Consider the following 26,128-nt stretch of genomic DNA (forward strand, 5'->3'; position numbering starts at 1 on the left):
TTATAAATTCTTAATTTTAAACAATGTCTGAATTCTGAATAAATCATTTCTAAAGCATATATTATATAATTCAGGTCGATGAAGAGATAATGTGACATATCTCGCTGTCCAAGTACTATGTTTTGCGTAATTTTTTGGATTTTCCTCATTTGTTTCACATTATGTTCTCTACAAAGAAAATTAAAAAGTGTCTTTGTTAATTTTTCTAAATTGGCCTCCCTTTATTGCTCTTTTCTCCCAGTAATAACTAATTTTTACCTTTTCCTCATTAATTGTCCTTTTAACTTTCTTAGTTTTCGCTTAAAATTTACGCTAAAAAATTCAAAATCCTTAAGAGGCCAAGAACTATGTTTTTCCTAATCTTATTAACTTTTAAGATAAAAAAAAAATACCCTCCACATGAAAAATCTCAACTGATAACTTTTAAGATAAAAAATACCTTCCACGTGAAGAATCTTTAACTTATAACTTTTAACCTATAAGTGATAAGTTATAATTAAATTCACCCGAGTAGACTCTAAGTAATCAACTAATCATATGCATTCTATAACATTGTTAACATCCCATGTACCATTATATATTCACTGTCTAATAAAATCCATGCATTTAAAAAAAAAAAAAAAAAAAACTATGCGCCCTTCTAATAAAACTATTAATAATAATTTATCACCGTATAGTGGTGAGACCTCTATATTAATGAATAAAATTACAAAGCTACGGGGAGCTTAAGCTCGACCCATTCCAGTAGTTGCTTCACAAAAACTAAGGTTCTGACAAAACTATACAAGTTTTGCACAAATTTACAAGTCCAGTGTGATAGACAAAATTAGCTATAATATATCAACTGGATCAGTTCTATACAAAATAATTCTTCCTCTCTGCTTATGCTTTAAGGACTCCATTTGTATGAGACCGAGTTTATAAGGTCCAATGGCTATCGATAGTAGGTGAGCATGTGTAAAAATAAACAACTCATCATTTGTAATATATACTAGCTCCATTTTGCCAAGGCATCTACAACTTGGTTGACTTCCCTGTAGCAATGTGTAACCTCAGAAGCAATAAAATCCATGCATTATTATTCATCACGTAATAATCTATTCATTCATCACTATTATTTATCGTATAAACAATCTTGCATCATAATTTATATATATTAGTCTCTGCTCATGCTTGAAAGAATGATAGCTGCAACAATCTGGAAAGTTTCAATTTAATTTGAATTTAAAGATAGTTCTGGTGACAAGATTAGAACGTCTAAGAAAATTAATTGTATAAATAAGAATATGCCAATTGTATAAGGTATTATACATGTTAGCAGACGATCAAACATCATACAATCACCAATTACAGTCATATCTATCTGAATTGCACGCGACAGTAAGCATATTCATTTTGCTAATACATATGTTGTACGGATCAGCAGCCGATCATGGAAGGTTCAGACAAGGGACAACTGGGACATGGTATCTCACATTAACATGCCAAAAATATGACATATGCTGTACTTTCTTTTCTCGCTATCATGATTGTCATTGCTTTCTAGTGTATATTTCATCACAATCCTCTTCTTGTTCAGATGAATTTATTTGCCTACAATTGTAAGTTGTAACATTTCACTCCCCTAATGATTTAGTACATAAAGCAAAAACAGTACTCCTCCTATTTCTTAACTAGCTCGAGGTTCCACCGTGTATCTATATATCTTACAAATAAGTATCCCCACTACAACATAGTACTTCATTTACTCCACCAAATGTGATCACCAAAGTCGGCAGAATTGATATTCTAAAATCAGACCACTCAACTCATGCAGATGCACTACGCACAACACAAACCAGCCATAGTTAATCTACTAATCAAAGAATTTGCAACGGGACCTGTCCATTTTTTCTCTTGGAGAGAAAGGCAAGCCTTTGACTTCACCCTATGTGAGCTTCACAAGGCATAGTCCGTCCCTAGCCTGGATAAAGGATAATAGTTGGGGTATGTAGACTTTCAGACAGCTAAATAATAGTCTAATCATCATGAAACTTCCTACAAGATTGGACTGGACAGTGGGGAATGGTACAAAGGACTATATAGTGAACCTCAACAAGTTTTTTGTTAATGTGATTGATAAAAATGAAAACTTTTTCAATAATGGTGGTGTCCGGGCCAGCTTGCACGAGTTTCTCGACTAGTTCAACCGAATGCCTGCTACCTCCAACCCGCCCAGCTACCGGGTAACTCCACCACCAAGCCTTAGGTAGATAGAAAAAAACACCACCTAACTTTTTTATACCTCTGCTGGAATTTGAACCCGAGACCTCATGGTTCTCCCAACTTCATTAACCACTAGTTCACACCCTTAGAAGTACTACATGCTTTCAGTAAACTAAGAGTTGTGGTGGTTCACATTTTCACATTCAGCTTGAACATTTTAAGAACAATCTGATTATCATTATAACCTACGGAAACTCAGCCTAAACAAAGCGAAATGGATACAAAAGATTATATAGAGTCGATCTCAGCTAGTATCCAAGTAGAGAGTTATGGTGGTTCATATTATCACATTCAGCTTGAACATTTTAAGAACAATCTATTATCATTAAAACCTGTGGAAACTCAGCCTAAACAGAGCGAAAAATGGATACAAAAGATTATATAAGGTCAACTTCAACTAATATCCAAATCGAGTTGTGGTGGCTAACACTAATACTATCTAAGCCAGTTTGCACGCACCTCAACTAATTTCTTTTCCCACCGATGGGAAGAAATCCTATGCTAATTGATATTCTAATATCCCAAAATCAGACCACTCAACTCATGCAGATGCACTACGCACAACACAAACCAGCCATAGTTAATCTACTAATCAAAGAATTTGCAACGGGACCTGTCCATTTTTTCTCTTGGAGAGAAAGGCAAGCCTTTGACTTCACCTATGTGACCTTCACAAGGCATCGTCTGTCCCCATCCTAGATAAAGGATGATAGTTGGGGTATGTAGACTTACAATCAGCTAAAAAATAGTATAATCATCATGAAACTTCCTAAAATATTGGACTGGACAGTGGGGAATGGATACAAAGGACTATATAGATTATAGTGAACCTCAACAAGTTTTTGTTAATGTGATTGATAAAAATGAAAACTTTTTCTATGATGGTGGTGTCTGGGCTAGCTTGCACGTGTACTTCGACTAGTTCCACCACTTGCTACCTCCTCCCCCACCCCCCTAGGTACCGGGTAACTCCATCACCAAGCCTTAGCTAGATAGAAAAGAACACCTTCTAACTCTTTTATACCTCTGCTGGAATTTGAACCCGAGATCTCATGGTTCTCCCAACTTCATTCACCACTAGTTCACATCCTTAGGACCACTACATGCTTTCAGTAAACTAAGAGTTGTGGTAGTTCACATTTTCACATTCAGCTTGAACATTTTAAGGAGTTAAGGAGTTAGCTATTAACATCATTTTGCTTGACATTAAAACCTAAGGAAACTCAGCCTAAACAAAGTGAAAAATGGATACAAAAGATTATATAAGGTCGACTTCAACTAATATCCAAATCGAGTTGTGGTGGCTAACACTACACATTTTCTATTTGATAATTATACTGTCTAAGCAACCTTGCACGCACCTCGACTAATTTCTTTTCCCGGATACCGATGAGAGGAAATCCTCTGCTAAGACCTCACGGTTCTCAACCTACCTCATCGACCCCTAAGCCACACACCAATGGTGCAGTTCATACTTCACATTCAGCTTGAATTCATAGTCTTTCCTTGCAATGAACCGAAAGGTGAGAGGAAGGGCTTAGTCTCAAAATTTAATTTAAAGTCACTAGTAAGTCCAACTTTTAGGTGCAGGGAAAGAATAAGGCTAGCGAGCCTCTTTCCAAAACTGTACAATACAAAGGGCGAAGCTCGAATAGGTTACTCTGAGTGGCCTTCATGGCGGATGTTTCGGTGTTAACGAGTTCAAAAAAGAAGGTCAAGGATGAACTATAGACAAAGACAAAGGAAGGAGGAGATGGGAAAAAAATATGAGAGTAGAAAACATTTGTTCTTCGAGATATTCAATTAAAAAAGAAGAAGTAAAGGTTTATGATGAACAGTTAAACATAATATTTGAATATGAGATTTGAGATAAGTTTTCTACGAGCACTAGATAGGTCGATCAATTGTCACAAACATAAATTAAATGCTAGTATTTTCAATTATCAAAATCGAATTTTAAAAATATCGAATCGCACACTTAACGATACATTAAACCACTAACATAATTTCTAACAAAACCAAATCAAATCTCTATAATTTTTTTCTTTTTCCGATCATCATAACTTTAAATTCCTCAAAATCAATCATCCCGTCGCCGTCACAATCAACGCCGCCGATCATTTTCCGGCACTTATCCAGTGAACATTCTTCCCCAATACTCTTCATCACTTTCTGCAACTCTTCAGCAGAGATCGATCCATTTTTATCCACATCAAATACAGAGAAAGCATCCTTCAAATTCTCCATAACTTCACGCAAATCGATGAATCCATCTCCGTCCCCATCGACTTCGTTAATCATTTCAATCGATTCTTCCTCCGTTATAGCGGTTCCTAAACTGGCCATGATGAAACCCAGTTCCGAAAATGAGATTTTTCCGTCGCCGTTGATGTCGAATACCTGTTGTAGCTCCTCTTCTATCATGACCGGAGAGTTCACCGGCGGGGAATTCGCCGGCGTTGGGTCATTTTTTTTCTTTCCATTGAAAAGTGATTTAATTAATCCCATTTTACTAATTGTGAATTAATTATCGGAAAATAGTAAATTAGGGAAGATTTACGAGGATTACAAAGAGATTAATTTGAAAAATTATTTTGGATTTTTGTTTAAAACGGAGAGAGGCTGCGTGAGTGCACGATGAGAATCATGCCGTCCTTACCTACCGTCCATGTTCTGGACATGTGAAGACGAGATGTACGCATATATCAGTATAAAAGTGTGAGAGATAGGGACGGATTTATAAAAGATCAAGATGTGTCATGTGACACTACTTCATTGGAAAAAAATGTAACATATGTTGTGTGTTCTTCAATATTTTATATTGGCTTTTATATTTTTGTTGTTTTTGTTTTTTCGAATTATTTTATGATGTTTTTACTTGAATCGAGATTAATCTATCAAAAACAACTTTCTAACTTTTAAGGTAGAGATAGGGATAAAATATATGTACACATTTTCTCTCCAAACCCCATTTGTTAGATTACATGCATTTTGTATGATATTGTGTTGAAATTTTTTTCACTTTATTTCAAAATTTGTGTTTGGTTATAAAAAAAAATTAAATTATATTGGAATTGGATTCTAAATTTGAAAGCGTTTCAAATTTTCTTTTTATTTCTATCTTCATAAATTTCAAATAATTAAAGTGCTCTTCTCTCTTTTTTAAAAAGTATAACAAAAGATCATAAACAAAATAAAAGAGTAAAAGATTATTATTATTAGATGAAGGTCTAATAAGAACATTAACTCTAAAAAAATTGAAATTTCTTGGTAGAGCACATCAAGTAAACATTACCAAAAAAAAAAGGAGAAAAAAAATCCAAAACATTAGACACAAACAGAAAACTTGGCCAATGAGATGTGACATATAATTTCTCTATAGATCTGAATTATATAATATGAAAAAAAAATATGTTTAGTTCTTCATTATTCCTATTTTAGCTCATGTGATAGTCAGACTAAGCACATTTGATCTTCATTTAAGCAATGTATGTATTTTTGAACCTTTGACTAACGGAATTCAAACACATATTGCTTAATCGAATATCAAATATGCTTAGTCGAATATCACAAAGGCTAAAAGTATTATCTTCACTATAATATATATAATCGTCCATAGAAATTTATTTACGTTTCAAAGCGACAAATAATTGACATGATTTTCCACCATTAGCTTTCATCCATGTTGAAATCTCTTCACTTTTAAGAAGAGTTCTTGCACAAACTTCTTCTGCTATTTTACTCCCAAAATGATTGATGAGAAGTCCTTCTAAAACAGCTCTTAGGTTTATTATAAAAGTTTTTGCATCAATCTCATCAACAAACTTTGATTTAGGATATGCCAACTCCATTTTCTCTATGCTAAAACATCCATTTTTCTCCACCACTTTAGCCATGTCTTGAGGAGAGGGAAAATACATTGGCAAATTGAATGAGTCTACAAGAGATTCATCTAACTTTCCCTATGCCAAAAAGAAAGAAACTTCAATTACAAATGTGATGTGCATGCAGCCTTACCCTTATAGATAAACTCTCGATTCAAGTAAAATATAGATATTACATATCTTAGTTACCAAATTTATAAGACTGGAACTGAAAAAACTTTCGACTCAAGTAAAATATAGATATTACTTACCTCATCTATCAAATTCATAAGACTGGAACGAAAAAACTCTCGACTCAAGTAAAATATAGATATTACTTACCTCATTTACCAAATTCATAAGACTGGAATCGAAAAAACTCTTAATTCAAGTAAAATATAGATACTCCCATTTTATGTGAGAGGTACTTTGACTCGGCATGGTGTTTTAAGAATGAAAAGAAGATTTTTAAAATTTGTGGTTTAAAATAGATGATAGAAATTTGTGTGGTTATGAATCATTTCATCAAGGGTAAAATGAATATTTTAAAGTTAAATTGTTAGTTAGTATAGAAATGTGTCATTCTTTTTGGTACTGAGTAAAAAAGAAACTAAGTCATATAAATTGGGACAAAGGAAATATTACTTACCTCATTTACCAAATTAATAAGACTGAAACTGAAAAAACTCTCAACTCAAGTAAAATATGAATACTACTTACCTCATTTATCAAATTAATAAGACGGGAATCAGAAAAACTCTCAACTCAAGTAAAATATAGATATTACTTACCTCATTTACCAAATCCATAAGACTGGAACCGAAAAATTCCACAAGACGTATATAACTTAAAAATGGTGAAATAAACACCATCATTCCTCCAGGGACAATCTCCTCAGCTCTTGCATTAAAGAATATTACCATGTCCTTTTCAAAATTGAGCAACATAAGCTTTCACTACTTCACTATTTGATGTACCATAGTGAATCAATCCCTTATTCCATGTTGGAGATTTCTCATCTAACAATTCTTTTGGAATCTTAGATAACCAATGTATAGCACAAGAAGAATGTGCAAAATGTATCGATTGCGTTGGAAATAATCTACCATGAAAAGATCCTGAAACTCCAGATGCATAGTAGGATCGATCAATAGATAGTGATCGAAAAAGAGTGTTGAAATCGTTTTCTACATGATCACTAAAAAATACTTGAAATTCAAGAATAATATTGTGGTATTTTTCCTTTACAACGTCTACAACATGTTGCATAGCATGGAAAGTGTTTGGTCCAATTGAACATCCCAACTCTATAATACGAAATGTGTGTGAAGAAGATAACATGACTTCAACATCAAGTTTTCCAATAATTGCATCTCTCGCCATATCCTTTGAAGCATCTAGAAGTTCTTTCTACATATATATAATCATAACATTAATAAATTTTGTTAATAAATGTTTTTTTTAAAATTTAAATTGAAGAAATTAAATAAATACCTGCCGTTGGGAGTTATTGAAGTAGCTATAAGCACTATTACCATCATTCATGGGGAAAGATGTTGTCATTTTGTCTAATATTCTTCTTCTTCTTCACCTTAGACGGATTCAGATTTTGAAATTTACGAATTTTAAATTAATTTGTACATTGTAACTAAATTTTGTAAGATAATTACATAATTTGAATCGAAGATACTGAATTCTGATAAATTTGTTACTTCTACTCTAGTATAATTAATTTTATCACTACATATATTGTTTTGTTTCTTTAGCCTCCTTATTTATCTATGTTATTATTTGACCATGTATATTCCAGCAGGTACTCAATGCACGAGTTCCAATAAGATCCTCTTTTACAGAGGCGACTTAAAGGGGAAACCATTAAAGCAATTGTTTTAGGCCCGAAAAATCGAAGGATCCAAAATTTTTATATATTGTTTACATACAATATTATAAATTATTAATAAAAGATACTAAATTTTATGTTGGTGTTTTTTGCAAAGGGATAAAGGTTATTCAAATAAATCATCCTAATTTTATTAGATAAATATGCAATATATGAAAAATAAATAATTTGATGACGACTCTTATAATTGAAACAACAAAGTCTCTTGTATTATAGTTCATATGTATAACTAATATGTGAACTAGATGAACCAACAAATCCGATTCATCAGTTTATTTCAAATGTGTAAGTATTTATAGACAAAAATGCCTTCCATTAGTAATCAACAAATTATATGTGCATTGCATTACATTTTATGGACCATTATATTAGGCTTAAGTCATCCACAGCCACTTAAAATTGTCCGCATATTTCACTTAGACACAAAGGCGGTTCTATGCTTTGTAAAATAAGGCTTATGCCTTAGGCCCCAAATTTTTTATCAAGAATAAATTGTGTTAAATTTTTATAAAAAAAATTGATTATTTATGATAAAAAGTATAATATTTTAAAAGATATATTATTTCACCCACTTTAACATCTTTTGTATTTTGTTAAAAATAAAAATTAATAGTGAAAAGTGTTGAACAAAGTGAATTACAAATTCTTTTTTATTTGTTTTTAAATTTTAGTTTCAAACATTACAACAAGCTTATTAACATGGAGTATAGCAAGTCATCAACTTCTTGAGATTCTATGATTCTACTCTTATCTTTATTTAATATTTGTCAACTTATTACTTATAGAATTAGGTTAACAATTCATATGATAATTGCCTCACTAAAAGGATGTTTTTCAATGTTGAGCTCATAAAATCTTACCAAAAACTAATAACTGAAAAAACAATATTAAATACTAATAATTTTGATCTAAATAGTGTAAGAAAAATAAATTTTGAATAAATACGTATACGAAGTTTGTTTATATTTTAGGCCTCAAATTGAAATTTCGCTTTAGGCCCCCAATTACGTTGAGCCGCTCCTGCTTAGACACCTCAATCTAACCTTATACCTATTGAACACCTACACCAGCTCGAATTTGAACCATTTGAATATTTTTTTAACAAATAACTACAAGTATAAGAGATGTGTAATACACTCGCGCTGATGTGACAATTTGACGAATGAATAACGTACATATGGCATTTTGAGCCAAAATATTTATTAAAAATTATAAAAAAAAATTTTAAAAAAAGGAAAAGAAGTCTTTGTCCACCCATGGACCTTTGAGCCACCATCAGGTCTCTTCGTTCAACTTTTCCTTTTCCATATTTGATTTTAAAGAAAAAAAAATTGAAATAACAAACTACATATCCTTGTTCTATTTCTTCATTTTTATCCCTTTTTTAATCTTCTCAGTTTCTAAAGAAGTTTCAAAGAAACCATTAATGGTGAAATTGATATGTTTCAGTGAAGAATTTTTTCAACTCTACAAAAGAATTTCTGAAATTGTTTGTTTGAAATCAACACTTCTTCAATTTCTTCATTTTCATCCCTTTGCTCGTCTTTTTTACGGAAAGAAATTAAACCGTTAATGAAGGAATTAAGTTGTTTTCAGAAGAAAAAAATACTTATTTATGAAAAAGGAATTTCAAAATTACATTAGCTGAACTCACTTCCATTTGCTTCTTTTTATCTCGTTTGTGTGCTTGGTACCGGAGGAAACTCAATTTCAGGTTGAAATTTTTAATTCTTGAAAATGGTAGGGGTGCTTTCCAGATGAATATGGTAGTGGTGAAGGAGAGAATGAGGTGGTTGACAATAAGAGAGAAAGAGAAGGATGGATGGTGGCAGCAATATCGGTGGAGATGGTGGTGAAAGTAGTTACGTCAGGTTTAATTAAGGAAGAAAGAAGAAGAAAGAGATATAAAAAAAAGTAAAAAATGGTCTCTCACGCTCTGAATGTATGTGTACTGCACTTCCCATGCCACATCAACAAAAAATGTTTAATAGGTACTAGTTTTGAATAATATAAGTGTTCAATAGGTACAGACTCTAGTAGAGATGTTTAAGTGAAATATCCGGACAACTTTGAGTGGTTGTGGATGACTTAAGCTTATAAAGTTTGTTAGACATGGATAAGATGAAATCTTCACTCCAAGTGGCAAAAGATTATTGGCTCTCTTTTTTATTTTACTTTTTTTTAAAGAGAGTAAAAATACCAAAAAAATTTAAATCCTAAAAATACGACACTTTAATGATTTTCATTTTTTTCAAACTAAACATACTAAAATTGAATGAAAATCGAAATGACAGATTAATCCCAAACATAACATTTAATGCTGAAATAGAGTAGAAGGAAGGATAAAAAATTACAAGCCTACAAGTGTACATTAGATATATCACATCACTCGATAGAATCGAGTTATATAATATATATAGTACATTCCTCCATAGAAATTCATTTACGCTTTAAAGTGATAAATAATTGACATGCTTTCTTGTAATTTATTTTCATCCATGCTGAAATCTCATCGCTTTTGAGAATAGTCCTTGTAAAAGCTTCTTTTGCTATTTCTCTCCCAAAATGATTGATGAAAAGTCCTTCGTAAACAGCCCTTAGGTTTATCATTAAAGTCTTTGCATCAGCCTCATCCACAAGCTCTGATTTGGGATGTGTTAACTCTATTCTCTCTATGCTAAAACAATCATTTTTCTCCACCACTTTAGTCATGTCTTCAATAGAGGGAAAATACACTGGCACATTGAATGAGTTAACTAAAGACTCATCTAACTTACCCTGTGGAAAAAAGAGAAGAAAGAAACCTCAATTATTGTAAATGTATGGCTATATCTAACTAGTTCTTCTGTTTCAATTTGTTTGTCTGATTGTTATTTGATACGAAGTTTAAAAAAGTAAAGAAGACTTTGAAACTTATGGTCTTAAACTAAAAAAACGCTGACTGTATCAAAAAAGAAAGTTGAAATTAAAAGGTTAACCAGACAAACAAATTGAAATGGATGAAGTACCAAGTAATTTAACTACCTACCTCGTTCACCAAAGCCATAAGACTAGAACCAAAAAATTTCAAGAGACGTTCACTTAATTGTGGTGAAATTAGAAGCATCATTCCACCAGGAACAATTTCCTCAGCTCTTGCATTGAAGAACATTTCCATGTCCTTTTCAAATTGAGCAACATAAGCATTCATTACTTCAATATTTGAAGCACCTATATAATGAATCCAACCCTTGTTCCATGATGGAGATTTCTCATCTAATAACTCTTTTGGAGTCTTAGATAACCAATGTATAGAAGTAGAACAATGAGCAAAATGTATTGATCGCGATGGAAATAATCTACCATGAAAAGATCCTGGAACTCCAAATGCATAGTAGGATCGATCAATAGGTAGTGATCGAAAGAGGGTGTTGAAATCATTGGTGACATGATCATTGAAGAATATTTGGAATTCAGGAATATTATTTTTGTATTTTTCCTTTAAAGCTTCTACAACATGTTGCATTGCACTAAAAGTGTTTGGTCCAATTGAACATCCCAACTCTGTAATACGAAATGTGTTTGAAGAAGATAACATGATTTTAATGTCAAGCTTTCGAATAATTGCATCTCTCACCATCTCCTTTGCACTATCTAACACTTCTTTCTGCATTCAATAACAGATAAAATTTACTTATTTTACTATTATTGGTGGTAAAGTTTGTACAGTAAATTTAATATGACATATATAATATATTGCATTTTATTGTCACCGTGGATAAATTTAGTTACTGTACAAACAATATATTGATGTATGGTGTGCATTTAGGATCAAACGCTTACCATTATATCAAAAACTACAACTAGTAATAGCAAGGGCACCGTTTTTTTCTTAACAAAGTCCATCATGCATGCGTCATCCAATCCAGACCATGCCACCCCCTTGTGGACTGCCATAGGCAAAATGTTGCATTACCCATCATGGTGCTTGATGAATTCTTAATTTAGAGTTGGGAAAAGGCTCAAATATGCTATTGAACTTTGAGAAAAGACGCATTTATGTCATCCGTTAAAAAATTGACTTATCTATGTCATTGTCGTTTGAGAAAATGTTCATTCATGTCATTATATTTAAACTTTGGTTTTGCAAAACCATATTTTACTCCAACAAGACCCCCAAACAACTTTTAACACTTCTCAAATTTCGTCCACATCATTAATTTTAATTTTTTTTTACAGCAAAAACCAAAATTCTAATATCATTTATGGAGTTAAAAAAAACTCACCCATATTTAAAAAAATGAAAATTAGTCTTAAAATTTCACAAAATCTGTTTTGATTCGTGTTTTTGTTATTATTTCTAAAAAAAAAATTGTTCTCTATTGTTTTCTTGAGTTTATGGAGTTTTTGGAGTAGCTGTAAGGATCATCACCAGCATTCATGGGAAAAGATGTTGTCATTTTGGTTCAATGTGTTCTCTTCACTCATAATGTGTTCTTATATATATGGATTTTGCACTCTTTAACTCCACCCTTTCTAGATGTAGTGGTGGGGTTGCTTCACCCTTAACCAGAAGTCTCGGGTTCGAATCCTGAATATGAAAAAAGTCATGTTGGGAGCATCACCCTCAAATGGGCCCTACACTGTGTAATACTAAAATTTAGTCGGGGCTCCAATGTGGGCTCCAGGAACCGAGTGAAAAAAAAGAAAAACTTATTCTAGATCTTAGATACCAAAACAATAACAATTAAAATATATTATTGCGGTATAATATGAGACACACATGGTATATATCATTTACCGATAGAATATCATAGAGTTCATGCTTATTTTGATAGTTTAATATTTATATTATTTTTAACAAGTTTACTTATGAAAAAAATATTGTTTTTACTTGACAATTATTGTGATTTATAGTACTTTTACACTGTTTTTAAATATCTAAATTTTATTTCAAAACTTAAAATTCAAATTCACAATCAATGTTTAGATATTTGGATCTTGTATTTCAATTAAGCTACATAAATTGGAACAGAGGAAGTATATGTATATTGTATACGTACTATTTTGTATCTAGTATATAGATACCAATTAAGTATATATATTACTAACGTATACTACTATTATAAATTGTTTATGATAATTAATCTGAATATTATCATAAATATGCAATATATGATAATAAATAAGTTGATGACACGACTTGAATAATTGAGACAACAAAATCTCGTGGGATCTTTTCGTATTGATTATTATTTCTTATAAATAATAATTAAAGAGCAAATTAAGCATTTTTCACTTTAAAATAGACTTGAATTATTCAAATGTATGAATTTATCTGATGTCTATTTAGTGGTATAAAATTGAGATTATTATATTATGAAAACAATTTGTTGGTTGAAGTCATGAAAACGAAAAATACTTCCAATATAAAATCAGAAGTAATCAACTTTTAAGATAAAAAATACATTACATATAAAAAATCCTAACTTACGACTTTTAATCTTTTCATAAATTTATTTATAACTATTATTCACTTATAAACAACTTGCATCATAATTCATATAACTAACATGTGAACCAAATGAACCAACGAAATCCAAGTCATCAACTTGTTTAATATATATTCATGATATAAACGAAAGTTCATATAACCAGAGGCGAACTCATGATTTGAAGACTTTGGGTGCATCAATATTACCTTAACTTAATTATGAGTTCTAAGATAAACTTAAAATAAAAATAGTGAAATAAACACTCTAGCTTGATTTGAACCCAAGTCTCGGAAGTGGATCATCTAGCTTGTATGTCACAACCCGAGCCTACACCCTGGACGTGGCCGACACTTGAAGACCATTGCTGGTCCCCAAGCGAACCCTCATCCTGGCTGACTACAAGCGGAAGACTAACTCAAGCATGCAAAAGCTTAAAAATTGAATAAAATTCATGAAACTTAAACACATAAGCTTTAACTCAAAAGAAAACTGAATAAAAATAAATTATTCAACTCGCCATAAAATAGGCAACTTAAGTCTTTAAAACATTTAATAAAATACATGAAAAATACAGACTTATCAACTATACTGACTATCTATGAAGCCCCTAACTGATAAAGATGGAAGTCGGGACAAGACCCACGACATCCTGACTAAATTGAAAAGTAAATGAAATCCTCCGAAAACAAGGAGGCTCACCATAGCTAACTCAAGCTCCCGGATGTATCAACGAATGTACTATTGATGATCCTGAATACATGTGTCTGCATCATGAGAAGATGCAGGCCAAATGGCTTAGTACGTGGAATGTACTAGCATGTAAGAGAAATTCTAAAGCATAAACAAAAGCTTGAAACTTGATAAAAAAGGAAACATACTTACCTCTTTTCAAACTCACTCAACTCAACTCAAGAATAAGATACTCAACTCAAGGATAAGATACTCAAGTCAAAGATTTGATACTCAACTCAAAGATATAATACTTGACTTTGGGTACTCAACTCTGGATACTCAACTCAATATAAAACAACAATACACATGCAATATAATGAAAAGCTTTATAAAACAATAAAAACAACTTAGTTCGTTAAAGAAAATGCAATAACAAACTCAATTTTACTTATATAATAAAATAATATAGTTTTTGTGGGAGTTTCTTTAACCGACAACCACCACTATAAGCCTAAGTGGTGATACAACGTCTTACCCACGCTGCCAGAACTGTCCTATACTTTGCCGTCATATAGAACGCTTAACTTAGTGGATCCACTAGCTTAACTTATGTCATCATCTAAAAAGTATGACCCATTAATACCCACGATGGCTACATGGTTTATGGAGACTTGAGTTAATATGAACTCGCATCCCCATATCGGGGCTCAATACTACTCCCAAAAATATACTTAGCTCATATATTTTAAAACAACTTCTTTCTTTGGTTTGAGATAATTACTCAAAACTTAGCTTAAAAGCTCTTTTGGAATCAATATTCCCTTTCTTGCTCAAAACTCTTTTGGAAATCTCAGTATCCTCTCATCTTAAATGTGAAAACATTTACTCTTGGGAATACTTAGTTCTCATATATAATTTTAAATAAAATGAACTTTACTCTTATTCTTTACTCAACTTCTAAGCTTAAGTCTTAAAACAAAGTTTAAACATTTGTAAAAGAGTTTTTAAAATATAGTTCACGCCGAATTATGGACTTGAACGACTCAATGCAAGGTTTTCAATAACCATTGATAGAACTCAATACTTGAAACTCAAGAACTTCAATGATCTACTCATTTAAAGAATTCTCAACTTAGAGGGTTCATGCGGAATTATGAGCATAAACTACTCAACTCAAGGACTCAATGATACTTCTCATCTCATGACTGCTCGACTCATAGGGTTCATGCGGAATTATGGGCATGAACAATTCAACTCAAAGACTTCATGGGTAACAAGTAATAGTCCCATGATTATAAATATAAGCTCAAAGGGGATTAGGAACTCAATACTCGAGACTTGAAACTTGAAGATACTACTTCTCTCAATGATACTCAATTTATGGGGTTCATACGGAATTTATGGGCATAAACGACTCGACTCGAAGGTCTACACAACTACATGGAACTCATGTATGTGACTCTTCTCATTCTCTTACTTACTTACTCAAGCTTAGTTCAAATTGATAGTTGATCTCAAAGGATTCACAATTGAACTCAAAGGCTTTCTTGAACTTACTCTTAACTCTCTCTTGAATGTGAATTATGAATTCAAGAGTTATGTTTCATGATATGAAGGATCTCGTGATGACAAAGTAGACTCATGAATAGATTCTCATCATTCTCATACTCACTTGCTCGAGTCTTGAAACAAGTTACTAGAAGTTGAAGAAGACTCCACAAAAGGGCTCAAAGGGACTTTCTTAGAATGTTCGAAAGAATTCTCAAAACTTAACTCTTAACTCTACCTTGAATTTGAATTATGAATTCAAGGTTGTGATCATGTTAGGAATGATTTTAGGTGTTTAGAAGTAGCTTAGAGTAGTTAGAATCGAAAAGGAGTGAAGGTGCACTTTAAACGAACTCAAACGGGGCAACCGACGATAAACTGGATGGGGCAAAAGACCCTAGTGCTATGGGTGGCGCGGGGTGCCAGCCCCTAAACTTCAGAGGAGGGTTTGGGGCGCTCTGGCTGGTGCATCGTGCCAGGCCCTAACCCAGAAAATTCAACGAATTTTCCTTGCTCGTTTTCTCACCATAACTCGCCTAGAATCTATTGGTTCCTTCCCCAATCACTTGGATTCAATTACTTAACATAAGTACACTCTAATATACTCAAAACAATACTCAAATTACTAAATTTCATCTCAAGAAATCATCAAAACCCCAACACAACAAAATTTAGAATGAAATTCAAGAACACCTATCAAGAACTCTAATCTTTCAACTTCAAGAATGAAATTTCGCTAAAAATAACATGATTGGCGTGTGGTGAACTAAACCAACACTATGGAAGCTTACATACCTCTTAGGGATCAAAGTCATGGCGAAAATCCGCTACAACACACACGAATCTCGATGAACGCTTGATCCTCTCCTCTTTTCTCCTCTTCTCTCTTCTTCTTTTCTCTTTTTGAACTCTCAACTAAAACCCTAGGCGTAAACTACAATAATAAAACTGAACCTAGTCAGATTAGACCCCTAAAATATTACTAAAACGAATTAAATCTGATTGGGTAAGGAAAAGACCAAAATACCCCTCTAAAATCCGGTTAACTTTCCTTAACTGGACAGCCTAACTTCAAAAGGCCATATCTCACTCATCCGACCTCTAAACTTAGCAAACTCGGCGGCGTTGGAAAGATAATTCAAAGTTCTTTCCTATGGTATCTGGTAGAACACCTAACTCATCCTGAGCTAGGAGTTATGGTCGTTTGAAGTCGACCCAAAACTCATACTTAAGCATAACTTGCAAAATTTCAGATTTTGCTATTTCCAATTTAGTTCTTTTTTGAACTCAAGGTGCTACATCTAGTGAACTTAACACTTAAGAAATTTTAATTCCTCAGTAAAATCCTACTCACAACGAAGGATGGTTCAAGTCTTAGCTCAAAAAATTTCTGGGGTGTTACATTGTACTAGCAGCACAATGACACTCCTATGCTTTTTATGGGTGCACTGTTAATTATATCATAATTTCTATCAATTTCTCAAGATAAATATACATATATATACATGATTTTTTTTTAAGTTAATGGATGCACGTGCATCCTCACCTAGAAGGATGAGTCCGCCTATGCATATAACTAACATGTGAACCAAACGAACCGAACGAAATCTTTTTTATTGATTTGTTTCAAATATACTCTAGATACAAAAGAAATATATAAAGATAACTGTAAAGTCCAAGTCATGTTACAGTATATGACAAATGCAAACAGTTTTTTTTTTTTTTGTAATAGAAAGGACAATAATATCTCCAATAATTTATTCTACAAATTTGGTCCACACAAATTCCAATTATCGTTTCATTGAAATCATCCTTAGACATATTACCAATCACTCATACTTTGCCCTTTCGTTTTTATGCACGTGTTTATAAACACTTCAACTTTATAAATATCATCCGCTACATAAAAAGATATATTATGTATTCACTAAATTATTTAGGTCACTTTTTAGGGAAAATTACGTGTAATGACCAATATTAGTAGTACTAGTATATTAGTTAATGAAGCTACAATTTCACAAAATTACGATTCACGGGTATAGTTTAATAAAACTTGCTATTAATTGCGGGACCCAAGTATGATTTGTTCGGAAAAAAAAATACTCAGTGAATTTGTATACATTTTAATACAAATTTGATTTTATCTCTCCACTCTCTAATTTCTCCTAAAATCTCTTATCCATATCAATTTTGAATTTATTAGATTTTCTCCTTCCTAATCATAGCATCACAATTCAAGATAACTGTCCAAATGTGTTTCAACTTATTTTTTTATATTTTTTTTTGGTTTTTCCGTTTGTATATGGTTTTTGTTTCCTAATCTTTTAAAAAAGTACATCTTGAATCTTCATCTTTTCAGTTATTTCAATAAATAAAAAAAGGATGATCAAAGTCCATCAAAGAGGATTATTAGAGGTATACTATTTCATGAAAAAAAATTGACGATCCACCATCTTTCTCTTTGGATCTAACACAAGATTTCGGAGTAACTGCAGGGTCAATTGCAAAATATAGAGCAATTGAAGAGAAGAGGTTGAATCAAGCGGCATCAAAATAGTTGAAGGAGAAAACAAGATGTGGTTCATTAGATCTGAAGAATCACAAGTATTTGTATAAACTCTAAATGTATATAGCAATTTGTATATTATTAGTTATTATTTATGCACATACAAAATTGTGAACAAATTCCATATATACATAATTATATTGAGGTGTATTTATATATTTGTATATTTAAGTCATATATTCATATACATAATTTTTTATTTCTAAATACGGTAACAATTTTATTTCCAAGTGGCCTCTCTCGTTCCTCAAAATGCCTCCACCTCCTGCCTTTACTGCAGCCGTCAGTGTTTAATTTATATTTTATTGGTTTAAATGCATCGAATGTCTAGTCTCGGCTTTAGTACTTCAATCTATTGTCATGCTATATGCCAGCAGATAGCTACATACAAATAGTTATTTATATATTTATACAAATATACATAGGCCTATACTTGTGTATAGTAACTAATTTTTATAAATATTTGTGTTAGTATCACAGTAGAACTCCTTTTGGGCATGCAAAATATTTATTAAAAATGATTAGCGTGAATCATGGGATTCTGTAAATAAAATGGTTATTGTATTTAGCGCCCATGTATCCATTTATTAAAAAAAAAATATTTGTATAAATTTAAAACAAAAAAATCAAGATATACAAATCTAAGGCTCCATAACAAACTAAATTATAGTTAGAGCCGTCAATATGGGCTAGCCCCATTGGGCCGACCTGGCCTAACCCGTGATTTGATAGGGTTGGGCTACGATTTTTGAAGCCCATTTAAGAAAAGGGTTTTTTGTCCAGCCTAAATAAGTCTGTCGATTTGTGGGGCTTGAGAAATATGGATAGGGCGGCCCTTGGTACAAATAAAAATTAATTTAAAAATAAAAATAAAATAGAGTATTAAAAAACAAGAATCTAAACTCAAAATTTGTTTAAAGTTTGAAATATTACAATTTAAATACAAATTATGTTTGTAAATGTAACACCCTAGAAAATTTTTGAGCTAAGACTTGAACCATCCTTTGTTGTGAGTAGGATTTTACCGATGAATAAATATTTCTTAAGTGTTAAGTTCACTAGATGTAGCACCTTGAGTTCGAAAAAGAACTAAATTGGAAATAGCAAAATCTGAAATTTTGCAAGTTATGCTTAAGTATGAGTTTTGGGTCGACTTCAAACAACCATAACTCCTAGCTCAAGATGATTTAGGTGTTATACCAGATACCGTAGGAAAGACCTTTGAATTATTTTTCCAACGCCACCAAGTTTGCTCAGTTTCGAGGTCGGATGAGTGAGATATGGCCTTTTGAAGTTAGGTTGTCTAGTTAAGGAAAGTTAACCGGATTTTAGAGGGGTATTTTGGTCTTTTCCTTACCCAATCAGATTTAATTAGTTTTTAGTAAGGTTTTAAGGGTCTAATCCTATTAGGTTCAGTTTTATAATCCTAGTTTACGCCTAGGGTTTTAGTTGAGAGTTCAAGAAGAGAAAATAAGAGAAAAGAGGAGAGGATCAAGTGTTTGTCTAGATTCTTGCGTGTTGTTGCGGATTTTCGCCATAGGTTTGATCCCTAAGAGGTATGTAAGCTTCCATAGTGTTGGGTTTGTTCACCCACACGCCAAACATGTTATTTTCAGCGCAAATTTCATTCTTCAAGTTGAAAGATTTGAGTTTTTGATGAGTTCTTGATAGGTGTTCTTGAAGTTCGTTCTAAATCTTGTTGTGTTGGGGTTTTGATGATTTCTTGAGATGGAAGGGAGTGTTTTGAGGGTTGTATTGAGTATATTAGAATGTAATTATGTTAAGTAATTGATTCCAAGTGATTGGGGGAGAAACCGTTTGATTCTAGGCGAGTTAGGGTGAGAAAACGAGCAAGGAAAATTCATCGATTTTCTGGGTTAGGGCTTGGCGCGATGCACCAGCCAAAGTGCCCCAAACCCTCCTCTGAAGTTTAGGGGTTGGCGCCCCGCGCCACCCATAGTGCCAGGGTCGCCTGCCCCCTCCAGTTTGTCGTTAGTTACCCCATTTGAGTTCGTTTAAAGTGCACCTTCACTCCTTTTCGATTCTAGCTAATCTAAACTACTTCTAAACACCTAAAATCATTCCTAACATGATCATTACCTTGAATTCATAATTCAAATTCAAGGTAGAGTTAAGAGTTAAGTTTTGAGAATTCTTTCGAACATTCTAAGAAAGTCCCTTTGAGTAATTTTGTGCAGTCTTCTACAACTTCTAGTAACTTGTTTCAAGACTCGAGCAAGTGAGTGTGAGGATGAGGAGAATGTACTCATGTGTCTACTTTGTCATCATGAGATCTTTCATAGCATGAACCATAACTCTTGAATTCATAATTCACATTCAAGAGAGAGTTAAAATCAGAGTTCAAGAAAGCCTTTGAGTTAAATTGTGAATCCTTTGAGATCAATTATTGAATTGGACTAAGTTTTTTTGAGGAAGTAAGTAAGAGAATGAGAAGAGTTGTATACATGAGTTCCATGTAGTTATGTAGACCTTCGAGTCGAGTCGTTCATGCCCATAACTTCCGCATGAACTCCATCAATTGAGTACCTTTGAGAGGAGTAGTATCTTCAAGTTCTAAGTCTTGAGTATTGAGTTCTATCTATGGTTATTGAAAACCTTGCATTGAGTCGTTCATGTCCATAATTCGGCATGAACCATATCTTAAGAAGTCTTTTACAAATGTTTAAACTTGTTTTAAGACTTAAGCTTTGAGTTCAGTAAAGAGTAAATTTTGAAGTTCTTTTCTTCAAAGAAACATATGGGGACTAAGTATACCCAAAGAGTTTATAAATGTTTTCACATTTAAATAAAAACGGAAACTGAGATTTCCAAAGAGCTTTCGGGCTAGTTTTCAGGAAAGAGTAATCGCTTTCTAAATGAAGCAAGAGAGGAAACTGAGATTTTCAAGATAACCTTTGTGCTAAGTTTTTGAGCAATTATCTCAAATCAGCAGAAAGAAGTATGTTTTTAAAACATAAGAGCTAGTATATTTTTGGGAGTAGTATTGAGCACCGATATGGGGGAGAGTTCAGACAACTCACAGCCCCCATAAACCATGTAGCCACCATGAGTAGAAAAGGGTCATACTTTTTAGATGAATCCTTTTCACAATAGACTAGTGGATCCACTTAGTAGTTCAGGTCCTATACCTTTGGCCGAGTATAGGATGCGCTGGCAGCGTGAGGAAGATCGATGTATCATCACAATAGCTCTTATGTGATGGTTGTCGGTTAGAGAAACTCCCACATAAGTTATTGTATTTTTACATCAGTTTATTGTATTTTTACATACATTTCAGAGTTATGTTGTATCCTTGCATACACACAGAGTTGACAGCATGTTTTTAAACAGTTTGTTTCTTTATATTGCACTTGTTTTAAATTGCTTTATATTGAAATGAGTTCAGTCATGTTGAGTTGAGTACCCAGAGTCGAATTTCATATATTTGAGTTGAGTATCTAATCTCTGAGTTGAGTATCTTATCGTTGAGTAAGTTGAGTAGTTTTGAGTATCCTTGAGTATTCCTTGAGTTGAGTAAGTTTGAAAAGAGGTAAATATGTTTCCTTTTATTCAAGTTTCAAGCTTATGTTATGTTTTAGAATTCCCCTTACATGCTCGTACATTCCACGTACTGAGCCATTTGGCCTGCATCTTCTCATGATGCAGACACAGGTATTCAGGATCATCAACAGGAGCTTCGTTGATACATCTGGGAGTTTGAGTTAGCTATGGTGAGCCTCTTTGTTTCTGGAAGATTTCATTTACTTTCATTTGTTAAGAGGTCGTGGGTCTTGTCCCGACTTCCATCATTGTCAGTTAGAGGCTTCATAGATAGTCAGTATTGTTGAGAAGTCTATATTATTCATTTATTTTATTAAATGTTTTAAAAACTTAAGTTGCCTATTTTATGGCGAGTTGAATATATTACTTTTATTCTAAGTTGTTCATTTGAGAAGTTTTGTAAAGTTGATTTTATTGAATTTTATTTCAGTTTTAAGCATTTGCATGGTTAAGTTAGTCTTCTGCTTGTAGTCAGCCAAGATGAGGGTTCGCTTGGGGACCAACAATGGTTCTTGAGTGCCGGTCACGTTCAGGGTGTAGACTTGGGTCGTGACAGTAAAATATGTACAACATAATTTAAAATTTCTAGGGAATCACTACATAGGCCGAGGCCGTAGCCTATGGAATATTGTCATACTTTTTTGTGTTTTATTATGATAATTGGAAAACAATTAGGTTAATATTTTTATTTAGCTATTTATGCTTTTACTTGAAAATCAAATTTAATAAATACTATAAAGATAATTTTATTTTTGGATTTGATTAACAAGTAGTAACATTAACACCATGTAATATTGTCTTGTCGATATTTATGATAATATTTTAAAATTATAATTTAATATAAAAAATATACTTTTAAGAAAAGAGAGTACTTGGCCCGGCAAAGCCTGTAGCCCACGCACTTGTGAGTTGAGCCGATCATCTTCTGGCCACATAAAAAATGGGCTTGGTCGGCCTGAATCGTCAAATTTCAAAGCATGTATGGGTTAACCCGGAAGGGATGGGTCAGCCCATATTGACAACTCTAACTAAAGTCATGAAGCGTAATTAGATAAACTATAGTTATGGAGCGTTATTTGCTTAAATATGTTTGCCACATATGAAATTTACTTTTTTACTCCGAACTCGAAATGAGGCAAACTTGGTGGCATTGGAAAGAGGACTCAAAGACCTTTAATTTGATAGGTCATGGGCCAACTAATTCGTTATGTGCTGAGAGATATGGTCGTTTGAAGTTGACCCAAGTAAAATCTCATATTGAAACTCAAGCGGTAAGAAAGCTTTCAACCCAACTTTGTGCTAGGGGATTCTAGTGACCTTAATTCATATCCAAAATCATTCTCACACTGAAGAATTGACCTTAACACCTAATAACAATTAAGAATTACTCGATACGATCTTCTTCACGAATGAAGAATGGTTCGAGTCTTAACTTAGAAATTTTTGGGGTGTTACAATCCGCCCCTGCCTTGTAGCTAATATGGCACAGCTGGTCTCTTTTGGCTTCGTTCACTTCAATTTTCCTCGTGCCAATTTGCATAAAATCATCTAATAAGATCAAAACAATCCAATAACAATGTAAGCAACACAAATATGATCAAAATATAAGGTGATAATGTACTAGAAATATTGACTGTTTATACTATTAATTATTGGTGCAATGTATACATAGTTGTATATACACAATTTTATACTATTTGTACAATATTGAAACATTATATAACTATTTATATAATATCGATAAATTACATATGCATAAGACCATTTTGTTGAAAATTATTTATCGCCAATACAGTTACTTAAGAAATCCTAGATTGTTTTTCTTAATTCTTCCAACTAAACCTCTTGGTTGAAGTCATGATAAGGAAAAAAGACTCAATATAAAATCATAAGTAATCAACTTTGAAGATAAAAATACCTTTCTCCTAACAAATTCTAAGTTATGACTTTTAATTTATAAATCACAAGTTATAAATTCATCCAATCAAACTCAATGCATTACATAACATCCCATATGTGCCCAATATTCATTGTCTAATAATCCATGCATTATTATTCATAGCATAATAATCTATTCAGTACTATTATTCACGTAGTATAAACAATCTTGAATCATAAATCATATGTATAACTAGTATGTGAATCAAATGAAGCAACATCAGTTTGTTTCGGATATATTCATGATAGCAAAATAAATATCTAAAGAAAGTCCAAGTCATGTTACAGTTTTATGGCTAGTGCAAATAGGTTTTGTATTGTAATATAAAAATGAAAACAATATCTCAAATAATTTATTCTACAAATTTTGTCCACACAAATCCAAATTATTGCTTAATTGGAATGATCCTTGGACATATATTAAGAGGCAGAGCTAGGTGGGGTTCATGGGTTCGGACGAACCCACTAGCTTTTTCGTAGATCCTATATTTATATTAGAAAATTAAATAAATATACGTATATAAACATGTGAACCCCCAAACAAAATTGATTTAGAACCCCCAAACTCCTAACCTTGGTTTCACCTCTAGACTGATATTATATATAACAAATCAATATCAACCAACAACATAATTTTTCTTTTTAACTATATAAATATCAAGTAATAATGTAAAAATATCTTGATCGTCTAAAAGATATTTATAGATAAGCGTTTGATATTAAGCTATAAATATACTTAATTGTATTCTAATTATCTTACATTTTGCTAATTTATTTATCACGAATTATAACACTCCTTAATTATGACGATTTGTATATTTATTTGTGTAGGAAATGGCAGGATGTTAAACGGGAAAATAAATTTGCGGAATAGATGTTGTTATAAGTAAAAAAGCAATGTTACAAAGAGGTAAAACATAGCATAGAATATTGATTTCAATAAAGCTTGACTTTTACAGTGAAATGTTATAATAGAGGTGTTTATTATTGTGTTATTGAGCAGATATGACTGTATTTGAGTATATAATTTACTTTTATCAAGATTCCAATAAATTAGCAGAGGTGACACTACATCAAAAATGATATTTAGCGGCAATTAGTAATGGTAATAATGATAAAGGCTTTATCATTCTTTGTTAACATATATATATATATATATATATATATTTATTACCATTAAAAGCTATTTTTATTATAGTGTGGTCCATTTTTTGAACTGTAATGACCCGGTATATTATTTTTGGAAATTTTGAACTATTCGTTTAACTTTAGTTAATTAGTTGATGGGTAATTGTAGATATTTGACTTAATCGATAGTTAATGGGCTAAAGTGATCATTTATTTAAGAACCTATACCACTTGATATATAGATATTAAAATAATTTAATGGAGTTTGTCTCTTTAAATTTATAATTATTATTATTCTTTAAAGAAATAAAAACTACCCTAAAAGATGTGTGGTTGCCGCATCTGCAACGAAGAGGACGATCTCCAGGTAAGATACTTTGAGTAAATTTATTCCTAAAGTTACAACGATATCAATAGGAGGGCGAGTAGAATTCATGCGGTGGTCATATACTTAATTCTGGGGTTTTCTTGATTTGGTCGTATGAATTTGCATAACAATTATGTCATGTATAATGACTATAATTATAATTAATAATTGACCAATAATGATTGTGAGATGGTGTTTGAATTATTAACCACAGGAGAAATATTGTTCAGGTAACTAGTAGCTAAATCTTTAATATCCTATAACTAGGTATGTAATGAAATAGAAATTATTTTGTAGTTTGTTAATTGGGCGGAAAACAAAGGTGCGAATGATGATGTTGTACGTGTTTGGAAGAAGGATTTTAGCTTTGCAACAAAAGAAAATATATTATTATTATAAGAGGTTAATGTAATGTTTCTTCTTTTCCTTTTCAAATGAGTCTTATAATTCCTATCATTATATAATTATCATAGCTTTGATACAATATTATATGTAGTTAATTAGTGGGTGTATTGTGATATATAAAGATCATTACAATTATGTTATCTGGAGATATTGAGATCAAACCCCAGACTTGAAATTTGGAAAATATGAGAGTTGACATGTTAGCAAGATAAAGAAATTGATTATAAATTTGAGTGAGTTTTTGGGTCTAAGCTAGACATATACTAGTATGGATGTTGTTAGTTTTGGAATCCTTATTGTGACTATTAATTAATTGAATAGATTGTATTGATTTGGAAGCCCAAAGAAAGGGGAAGGCTCAAGTCCCGAAGTGATTGTTCTACTATTTGAGGCAAGTGGATTTCTAAACCCTTGTTAAGTGTATGGAATTCATGTATTTCC

The 26,128-nt window shown here is 32.2% G+C and overlaps 2 protein-coding genes and 1 pseudogene across 2 annotated transcripts; all 3 read right to left on the reverse strand.

Moving 5' to 3' along the window:
* Window positions 1-4,227: 4,227 nt before the first annotated feature.
* Window positions 4,228-4,773, reverse strand: LOC125813185 (probable calcium-binding protein CML25). The gene has a single exon (XM_049492670.1). It carries the CDS (start codon window positions 4,771-4,773, stop codon window positions 4,297-4,299), a length of 477 nt encoding a protein of 158 aa, XP_049348627.1. The 3' UTR covers window positions 4,228-4,296.
* Window positions 4,774-5,888: 1,115 nt separating this feature from the next.
* Window positions 5,889-7,691, reverse strand: LOC125813160 (loganic acid O-methyltransferase-like; annotated as a pseudogene).
* A 2,776-nt stretch (window positions 7,692-10,467) lies between these two features.
* Window positions 10,468-12,467, reverse strand: LOC125813161 (loganic acid O-methyltransferase-like). Its single transcript, XM_049492649.1, has 3 exons — window positions 12,407-12,467; window positions 11,057-11,682; window positions 10,468-10,806 (listed from the first exon to the last, which is right to left on the reverse strand). Exons 1-3 carry the CDS (start codon window positions 12,465-12,467, stop codon window positions 10,468-10,470), a joined length of 1,026 nt encoding a protein of 341 aa, XP_049348606.1.
* Window positions 12,468-26,128: the final 13,661 nt, after the last annotated feature.

Source organism: Solanum verrucosum, unplaced genomic scaffold (assembly GCF_900185275.1).
Source record: "Solanum verrucosum unplaced genomic scaffold, falcon-dt-bn FXZP01000236.1, whole genome shotgun sequence".
NCBI classification, from domain to species: Eukaryota; Viridiplantae; Streptophyta; class Magnoliopsida; order Solanales; family Solanaceae; genus Solanum; species Solanum verrucosum.

What these genes read in the sequence shown, in the direction of transcription:
- LOC125813185 (XM_049492670.1), bottom strand. Translation starts at nt 4,773, where the DNA reads ATGGGATTAATTAAATCACTTTTCAATGGAAAGAAAAAAAATGACCCA.
- LOC125813161 (XM_049492649.1), bottom strand. Translation starts at nt 12,467, where the DNA reads ATGACAACATCTTTTCCCATGAATGCTGGTGATGATCCTTACAGCTAC. An exon ending in CAGCTACTCCAAAAACTCCA is followed by an intron (nt 11,683 to 12,406) that starts TAAACTCAAGAA and finishes TTATCTGTTATT; the next exon opens with GAATGCAGAAAGAAGTGTTA. An exon ending in TTATGGCTTTGGTGAACGAG is followed by an intron (nt 10,807 to 11,056) that starts GTAGGTAGTTAA and finishes TTTTTTCCACAG; the next exon opens with GGTAAGTTAGATGAGTCTTT.